Genomic DNA, 10,506 nt, shown 5'->3' with positions numbered 1-10,506 from the left:
TCAGTTGTGGCTTAAGTATAGCCGTGAGGGCAATAAGGTTTTTTTACTGTTAGATCAGTTAGGTAGGCTTAGTTGAGTGGTTAGTGTTAGTAGTTGGTATCTTTGGTCATAACAGAATATAAGTGAATTCAGGAAGAGTTCCTAGCTTCTTGAATGCTAGTAAACTTAAGTATGCTCCATGATCAAAACTTTAAACTATAGATAATGTCCTTTTGCAGACCTCATATATTACAAAAGAAAATGAGAGCATCCCATGAGTAAACATGAAGATTGAGCTATGAGGTCAAGATCAACACAGTTTTTTAGGGATGTACAGGAATCATCATAAGCATTAATAAGAATTCTGTATCCAGATATAATTCCACAGTTTGTATTATATGATAAACAAAATGAACGCACCTTACAACTCTTCTTGCTATAACTCTCTTGTATCTTTCTCTTTGGCCTCCCATTAACATAGGGAGATACAAGACTCTCCATATAGATAGGGGCACAAATATATTCCTTAGTCTTGTAGAACAGCATATCACGACACAAAGTTCTCTTGTTAGGAACGTAATGTTCCTGCTCTTTCAAGCATTGTAAAGCTAAGTTCATATCACAGTCCTTTTCAAACATTTCCCAAGACAGCTTTCCATTGTAGTTCTTCAGCATCCATAAGTTATCATTAAACCCATCACAAGGAAATACGCATAAACAATCTTCGATAATACCTAAATTCATATTTGGGCAGCTAGCAACACCACATTCATATCGCTCATCATCAGGTTCGGAAATTTTGATAAATTTTTCTTCAGACAGCTGAAACGAAGCAATCACTCTCTTCTTATTTGGAGATGAAGAATCTTTCATAATCCAATGAAGTGCCCCATTGCATAAGATACCAATCCTACTATGAAATGAATACTTTACATCTCCAATTAGTTTCCAAACATTTGATTTCAAACTTAACACTTGAAAACACGTCCAACCAACACGTTTACGGAACCCTAATACAACCTTGTAATCATCCGTAGATGAATCATAGCCAAAACCCCAACATAAATGCTTGGTATCAAGAATTTGAGGCTCTTGTAGTGTTTGAACCTCTCTAGTTGAGGGATTAGCTACTACAAGTTGAGAAGCAAAAGAAGAGATGCATACAAGTCCATTGGAAGAACCAAGAAGATGACAATCACGATCATCAAATAATCTGTCATCAACATCACAAACACGCGACCCGTTGCGATAAGAGACCCTTGACATAACAATCCTCCTATCTATATCATTGTTTTTGTAATCAATTTGGTAACTATAGTTCATATGGAATTTAATGAAACCAGAGTCAGAGATCAAATTTTCCCAAGACTTACATACACTTTTGCATCGGAGAACATCCCTCACATTCAATCTTTTCAGTATATTCGGAAGGACATCAACATGAAGCTCTGCCATCGAAACCCTAGAGTCGGCAATCCGATAGGAAAGAAAAGGGGGGGGGGGGGGTACCCACACGATAGTGAGAAATTTATTTCTATGGGGTATTTATTAGGGATTTTAGTTATCAACACTCATAAATGCGAAACATGATACGAAGATATTATTACCATGATATTTTACCATAGAGTGAAATTCATTTACTGAAATGACTTTTACAAACCTACCATATATGATTAGTATATCAATATCGATAAGATCACTAATGCCATCAAGACATCATGATCTTCGATAATTGCTTTGCTACACCAACTGAAATCAGTGTTAATAACATACCTTCTTTCTCAAGTATTTCTTTTAAAATGACATTGTAACCCTCTGACCTTGGCAACCCAATCTTAAAATTTATTGTCATGTCCACCTACACATTTTTTTTGGTAATTCTAAGGGTTGCAACAATCCTCTCGATGCCATTGTGAAATATTTATGGGGTTGACACACGTCACACTCCGCCATCATTCTTGCTATGCCTTTACACATACCCTCCCAGTATACTTCCTTTACCATCTTTTGGTAAGTTTTTTGTACTCCTGAATGTCCCGCAATTGCACTCACACGTCACTCATGAGATACACAAGGAACTCAAGATGATGATCGAGGCAGCATTAAACAACTTTGATAAAGGATTCAGTCACCTTCATCACTAAGCCTCGGTGGTGCGGAAGTCCCTTCTCGAACTTGCTGCCTTATTATCCACAATTCTCGAGCCCAGGACAGCTCTCACAAAACCTCATTCCATTAGACTACCCATGGTACTGAAAGGGTACCGAAGGATGATGATGTCCCCTTTCATGAATGTACATCAGTCGTGTTTTTTTTTGGTCCTATATTAAATTTCAAAATTATATCCTACTAGTTTGGACATCCAATTTTGATGTTCCTCAATAATGATTTGTTGTTGTAAGTAAACATTTAAATCTTCGTTGGTTTGGCTGAACTAAGAAACACTTTCACACGAAGTATGGATGCCACTTTTGAATGGCGAATACTATCGCTATTAGTTCTCTTTCATCAACTGGCTTGTACTGAGAACCGGTACCAAGGACCTAACTGTATTAGGCCTTAGGCCACTGGTATTCCTCCTTGCATGAGGACTGCCCCCAACCCAAGGCATGATGCATCGGTTTCCATAAAGAATTCCTTGGGTAAAATACAGTATTACTAAGACCGATATTTATATCATTGTTGTTTGGTCACGACTAGAAAAAAGGCTTTTCTTGACAGACGAGTAGATAAAAAGCATATATAAAAGAACACCTTTAGAAGAGTAGATAAAAAGCGACAGATCTAATTTAGAGCCTTGAAAGCCGAGAGCATGAAGAGCAGTAGACAACCGTTGGAACCAAGCTCGGGGAGCTTGCTTAAGTCCATACAAAGACTTAAGAAGAACACAAACATGATTGGGTTTCGTTGGATCAACGAAACCCGGTGGTTGTTGTAAATAGACCGTCTCGGTGAGATTTCCATGTAAAAATGCATTCTGAACATCAAGTTGTCGTAAAGGCCAATTATGTGTCACCGCCAAAGATAGAACAACCTGAATAGTAGTCGATTTTACAAATGGACTGAAAGTCTCATGATAGTCAAGACCCTGTTGTTGATAAAACCTTTAGCAACCAAACGTGCTTTGTAGCGCACAATAGCCCCGGTATGATCACGCTTGAGTTTGTAAACCCATTTACATTCAACGACATTAATATTTGAGACACGAGGAACTAAGGACCAAGTATTGTTCCGTAGAAGAGCAGAATACTCTTCTGCCATGGCCTGACGCCATTGAGGCAATTTGTTAGCAATAGTAAAGGTTGTGGGTTCAGTGTCAGGAGAGGAAGTATGAGTGTGATACGAGGTGGGATCATACGGTTTGGTAGGCTTAGGATTAGGACGAAGGTTGGAGGGTCGAACACATGGTTGAGATTGGGTAGCTTCTGGTTGGGGAATGGCAGTTTGAGGGAGAGAGGTGTCAAGTTGAGATGTGGTGGTTCGCGGGCGTCGGTGATAAGTATGGAGGAGAGGGGGACATTGTGGAGATTTATAGGAAGGAGGAGATGTAGAAGATATAGGATATGTAGGTGGAGTAGTAGGTAATATGGGTGGTGGTGTAGTGGGTATATTTGAAGGATCAGGAGTAGGATAGGACGATGTATATGGATTAGAAGAAGAAGGTTCGGGTGGAGTTGGGGGGGTTGATGTTTTATGGAAAGGATCGTTGATGAAACCAAAAATGACGACCTATATAAAGTCGTTCAGAGAAAGGATCAAAGCATCGGTAACCATGTTGGGATGTGCTATATCCAAGAAACACACATGGGAGAGAGCGAAAATCCATTTTATGGTTGTTGTATGGACGAAGGTGCGGAAAGCATTGACAACCGAACACACTAATAAATGAAAAATTAGGTTTGTGTTTGAAAACATGTTTAAAAGGTGAGATGTTTTTGTTTGTACGGGAAGGCATTCGATTTATAAGATAAACAATTGTGTCAAAAGCAAAATGCCAAAAACGTTGCGGAACAGAGGATTGGGCAAGAAGAGTAAGACCGGTTTCCACAACATACAAGAGCGTTTTGTTCACTTGTATGAGGACAAGATAGGTGATGGGTGATACCGAGAGATGAGAAAAATTGTGAAAGATTCCGAAATTCACTGCCCCAATCAGTTTGAACTGATTTTAACTTAGTTTGGAACTGCCATTCAACAGTAAGAATAAATTGTTTGAAAGTATTATAGACATCAGATTTGGCTTTTAAAGGAAAAAACCACATAAAGCGGGAAAAATGATCAACACACAATAAAAAATATCGATGCCCATCAAATGAGGTAACGGGAGCAGGTCCCCAAACATCACAAAAAAGTAAGTCTAAAATATGAGAGCTTTTATAAGTAGAGGATGACAAATGAAGTTTAGAGGATTTGCCAATAGAACATGAAGTACAAGTTGAAGTAACATGTTTATCTAGTAAATGTAAACTATATTTAGAAAGGATTAACTGCAACAACTGCTGATGAGGATGTCCAAGGCGTTGATGCCAAGTGATCGAAGAAGCACGAGTGGCAGAAAAAGCAACTTTGGAGGAAGTTGTTGGGTTAATCGTTTATTTACCGGGTCATGGATACGGGTCAATAGGTCAATGATTTGGTAGCTTATTGGTGATGGGTAGCTGATGGAGTTTACAAGCATATCTATAAATAATAAAGATGGAAAATAAAAGGTGTTTACTTGTTCAAAAGTGGACCGATTCTCGTGGGGTCTTCCCATATTTTACTTTTCTTTAGGAGTAAGTTTAGAACGTGGGTATGATATATTACTTAAAGAGATGACATAGCTAGAGTAGTAGTAGATGTAGTAACTTTGTTTTTTTTTAATATAATAGGAAGCTTCTCCATTTTCTGTTGCAAGTTTATGTTCACATACATACGTGCATTGTGTGTGTTTTGTGTGTTTTTTTCAAGGACCTGTGCCAACAATTGGTATCATAATGTTAGCTTAAAGAGAAAAGTGGCAGCTTCCTTTTGTTAGTCACATAACTGTGGACAGAAAGTAAACAAATAAACTTCTCTACCCAAATAATTATAACACGGAATTGATAGAGGAAAGTAAGGGAAAAAGGGCTATATATTATTAATATCAGTAGAGGCTATATATAGCCTTCTTAGATACCCATGTGAACTACTCAACCTAAAGATCCGGTCTAAGCTAAGGACCCGTACACTTGCACATGATCCGGTCAAAACTAAATACACATTCTAAATAATCTACTATTTTCTAAACCATAAAACAAAAAACAATAGAAAACTTATTAAATTCAAAGTTTCAGCCATGCACAAACCAATTAACCCAACAAAAGTAGGCTGGAATCACGGAAGATGGAAGGAGTAAAGGCCGCAACTACTTGGACCCGTGAGGAAGGTAGTGTGAGTAATCTCGTCCTTCACAACAAAAAAAGAAGTGTGAAATTCAAAGTAAACATTATTATCATGGAAAAATGTTTGAACAGAGAGAAGATTTTGTTTGATTTCTGGGACATGAAGCATTTGTGAGAGATGAAAAGTTTTATATGGAGAGTAAAGCTGTGAGGAACCGATATGAATAATGGGTAAACCTTTACCGTTCCCAACATGTAGAGTGTCATGACCGTTGTATGTCTCAGAATGATCAAAGCTAGAGAGGTCGGCTGTAACATGATTAGTTGAACTAGTATCGGTGACCCAAGAAGAGGAAACCTGGGAACGGTAATCAGCAAAATTAGCAGAGGGTTGTTGTCTCGTACAAATCGTTGCGGGATCACGTTTAGGGCACTAGGATGGAACATGGCCAATACCGCACCTGTTACATGTGCCATAAACAATATTTTGATTAGATGCCCAAGTAAACCGAGTTCGATTACCTCCTCCTTGTTGTCGGTTATTATAGTTTCCACGACCTCGGTTGTTTGTTGAGCGATTGTTGCGATTGTTGCCTGATCGGTTTGTGTAGAAGGCTTGGACTGGTGGTGAACTTGTTGGTTGAAGTTGTAACCCAAGCTGTTGTGCGAGTTGTTGAATAGCCTGGACAGCATCATCTTGTGACAGGGAGTGTCCGACAAGAGAGGGATTAGGTTGTCAGGTGGCAGCAGTGAATACTTGAGCTGGTGGCACCTCTGTAGAGGTCTTTCTGATCATGTAGTCGTGGTCGGAGAGAAGACCATTAAGTTCAGCAAAGGCAGTGGGAGAGTGTTGGGCTAACAAGGTGGATTTCAACCTAATATATTCGTCTCTTAAACCTGATATAACAAGCATCATGAGGTCCTTTTCTTTTATTGGTTCACCAATGTTGGCTAGAGCATTAGAGTACTCTTGTGCTCGAGTTAAATAGGCAGATGAAGATTCATCGTCCTTCATTGAAATTTTCAAGAGTTGGGTTTTAAAAGTATATTCATGAGAGGAGGTATGAGGAGCATAACCACATTCTAAAGACAACCAAAGGTCACGAGACGTATTACCCTGAACATGTTGAAAAGAGGTTTCTAAGGTGGTGGAAAGAATGAGCATCCGAAAATGCGCATCATTGGATACCCAAGCTTTGTAACAATGGTTGGATGTCGATGTGGAGGTCACTGCGTCTCCTTCTTTGCCAGAAGATGTGGTGGATACGATGGTGGCTGGAGGGCAGAATATGGTGCCATCGACATAACCAAACAAATCGTTGGTGATCAAGAATGGTTGTGACATGGTTTTCCAGTACCCATAATTGCTTGGAGTCAAAGTAAAAGCAAATTTATGAGAACTGTGGCTTTTTTTCTCGGTTGTAGAAAAAATCGTGATGTCTGCCATTGTACTAGTTGGTCGACGATGGGTGTAGAGGGGTTTTTATGGCCGCTTTAGGGTTAGTGATAAAAGCACTCTGATACCAAAATAAACTTGGTGAATAAGGAATTATATTCTTAAAAATCATATGTAAGCAAGGATTACAAGAATATATATAGTAAATACATTTACATTAACACCCTCTGTAGAATATATATATATATATATATATATATATATATATATATATATATATATATATATATATATATATATATACTAGCCGTCTACCCGCGCAAAGCGGCGGGCGACGAATAATTTGATCTCTTTAGAGTTAAAACCATTTTGCGTTCACTTCGAGAAATGAATATTAAATGACATCTATTTTTCAAGAGCATTACCATACCATATTAAGGGGGTGTTTGGCTAAGCTTTTTTTAAAACAACTTATGAGGTTCCACATCACTATAAGTTAAAAAAGTGTTTGGATTAAAATAACTTATTCCGGTGGGGAACGTCTAGTACGTCATTTTTTCATAAGTTACCCTACACTTACTTATTAACTTATAAGCTAATAAACTAATAAGCAATAAGCTTTTTTGCCAAACACCCCCTAAATGGTTATTACTTCCATTTATATATACCCAAACCACTTGTACTGTTTATCGTCCTCTTTTTTTTTTTTTTTTTTTTCGTTTTCCTTAATTCCTTTATTAATTTAATGTCCTACTAAGTAAAATGCTAAAATATATAAATAATAGTTTATAAAAATAAACCTTTAGAATATCAAGTGTTGTGATTCAAAAGTCGATAAATAGGCCTTTGAAAAGGCCAAAATACTCAGGTGTTAACTTGTTCATTGTGATTTTTAACCAAGTTTGGTCACAAATTAAAACATTTTCAACGATGGTATGTAATTCAAGGATTCATATTGATTTAGGTTCTCGAAACCTTAAAATATTGAACAAAATCTATATAGATCCTTATAATAAGGACAATAATGACCGTAATCAGGAAGTCCATGTGATGAAACTTGATATTATAAGCACCAATGATGAAAAATGTTTCATTTTTAGACTAAACAAGATGAAAAATATACAAACTACCTTAATCATGTCAAATCTTGTATTTAACCGTTCTTTATTGCAAAAGTAAGATGCCAAAATATACAAATTAATGATAATACAATGCTCTAACCGGCCCTCTTGGTTGAGTTCTTTGAACCTGCAAAGCCAACACATTAAAGAAACATAGTAAAAACCTTTTTAGGAACAAACCTGATATAATAAAGCTTTCACCCAATATATTTATAAGATAAAAATACAAAAAGTTAAAAATGATTATTACTTTCACCTAAATGGTTATTACTTCCATTTATATATACCCAAACCACTTGTACTGTTTATCGTCCTCTTTTTTTTTTTTTTTTTTCGTTTTCCTTAATTCCTTTATTAATTTAATGTCCTACTAAGTAAAATGCTAAAATATATAAATAATAGTTTATAAAAATAAACCTTTAGAATATCAAGTGTTGTGATTCAAAAGTCGATAAATAGGCCTTTGAAAAGGCCAAAATACTCAGGTGTTAACTTGTTCATTGTGATTTTTAACCAAGTTTGGTCACAAATTAAAACATTTTCAACGATGGTATGTAATTCAAGGATTCATATTGATTTAGGTTCTCGAAACCTTAAAATATTGAACAAAATCTATATAGATCCTTATAATAAGGACAATAATCACCGTAATCAGGAAGTCCATGTGATGAAACTTGATATTATAAGCACCAATGATGAAAAAGGTTTCATTTTTAGACTAAACAAGATGAAAAATATACAAACTACCTTAATCATGTCAAATCTTGTATTTAACCGTTCTTTATTGCAAAAGTAAGATGCCAAAATATACAAATTAATGATAATACAATGCTCTAACCGGCCCTCTTGGTTGAGTTCTTTGAACCTGCAAAGCCAACACATTAAAGAAACATAGTAAAAACCTTTTTAGGAACAAACCTGATATAATAAAGCTTTCACCCAATATATTTATAAGATAAAAATACAAAAAGTTAAAAATGATGAAATCAATTACAAGTAAGGATTAAAATAAAAATCTGTTAAGAAAGAGCCATCTGCAAGAGGGATATTTGAATCAACATGTATTTTCTGATGGCTTCAAATTTTGAATTATCCGAAATTCAGGGAAGGAGATAGAATTTGTTGAGAAACATAAGGATTCAAAACACAGGTTAAAATTTAATATTATTTTATGGATGACTACTTGTAGTATTACCTTAATGATTTGAACATCTTAAAAAAATAATATTATTATATTCAATCTATTTTTAGAAATAGTGTGATTTCTTTTATAACATAGTAAAGATATATATATATATATATATATATATATATATATATATATGTATATATATCGTCTAATACGGTGTAACACTCTTTACACTCTATTCCCTTTCCACAGTGTCATGGTAAGATCTTTCCAATTGACAATCATATCCCTCGTTTTCGCAGCCATTTAATACCCAGTATGACATTGGTGATGTATAACTCTAGTGGCAGGAAATCATCTACGACCCGTAGTTCGTGTAATGCGAGAATCATCTTCTTATAAATGCCTTTGCTTCTTTACACCATTCCATTACCAAACATTACTCCTTACATTGTTACCCGACACTAATAGCCTTTAAGATATCACCAAGCGTTGTGACACGAAGTTATGAGTCGCCCCGCTGTCAATTAGTATCACCACTTCGAGACCGCCCATGTTTTCATGTATTTTCATAGTGTATAGGGGGCATTAACAATATATCCGAGTTTAATTTGACTTCCACCGCATCCAAGTGAGCATGATCCTAGCTTGTATCTAAGGATGTAATAAATGAGTCGAGCTACTGGCGAGCTACTTGGGATTGGATTGTTAGAAACTCGAAACAAGTCGAGCCATAACAAGCCCGAACCTGAGCTCGAGCCTAGAATAAATCTCATTTAACAAACAAGCCTCATCTTGAGCCTACACTTAAGAGTTCGTTTTATTTCGTGAGCTTAAACGAGTTTTTTTATAATTTGTTTTTATTTTTATATATTTTATTTATTACTTATATATTAACAAAATATGAAAAAATAACGAGTCGATCCCGACCTTTAGCGAGCTTTACGGAGAAACGACCCTTAACGAGCCTTAACGAGCCGATCCCAAGGTTCATATATGTTCTACAAGCTCAAGCTCGAGCTTTAGTAGCTTTAAATGATCATGGATCGTTGTGAATCTCGATTCGGCTCGACTTTTTTACATCTCTATGTATCAGACTGATCTTCCTTCCTTCCTTCCTTCCTTCCTTCCTGGTCTTCTTCTTCATCTTATTTTCTCATTAGGCTATTTATAGGACCCATTAGGGTAACAATTGACCCCTGCAAACTTGGCATCGCAGTTTAAGCATAACCTTTTTTCCCTTTTAGCAGCAAGTTCAACATTCGTAAGTCTTTCGAATGTCCATGGCTATGCCCCATGCCTCCTCCAACATTCCTATCGTAGGTTTCCATAGCTCCTTGGGTTTTCATAGGCATCATATTGCTTCCAAAATCCATTGGTGTTGCTGATGATCGGAATAGCCCACACCCCGATCGTTCCCTCTCTCATTGACACGGTTCTCATTACCGCCAATCCCATTGTGTGGGTCAAGCCCTAGGGTTGTATGACCCTCACCAACTATCTAGGTTCCGATTTTAG

The 10,506-nt window shown here is 36.6% G+C and overlaps 1 protein-coding gene across 1 annotated transcript; it reads right to left on the bottom strand.

The window, feature by feature from the left end:
* Positions 1–228: 228 nt before the first annotated feature.
* Positions 229–1,434, bottom strand: LOC128126820 (F-box protein CPR1-like). The gene has a single exon (XM_052764955.1). It carries the CDS (start codon positions 1,432–1,434, stop codon positions 229–231), a length of 1,206 nt encoding a protein of 401 aa, XP_052620915.1.
* Positions 1,435–10,506: the final 9,072 nt, after the last annotated feature.

Source organism: Lactuca sativa, chromosome 6 (assembly GCF_002870075.4).
Source record: "Lactuca sativa cultivar Salinas chromosome 6, Lsat_Salinas_v11, whole genome shotgun sequence".
Classification (NCBI taxonomy): domain Eukaryota; kingdom Viridiplantae; phylum Streptophyta; class Magnoliopsida; order Asterales; family Asteraceae; genus Lactuca; species Lactuca sativa.
Note: the sequence above shows the minus strand (reverse complement) of the source record. Positions and strands in the feature narration are given on the sequence as shown.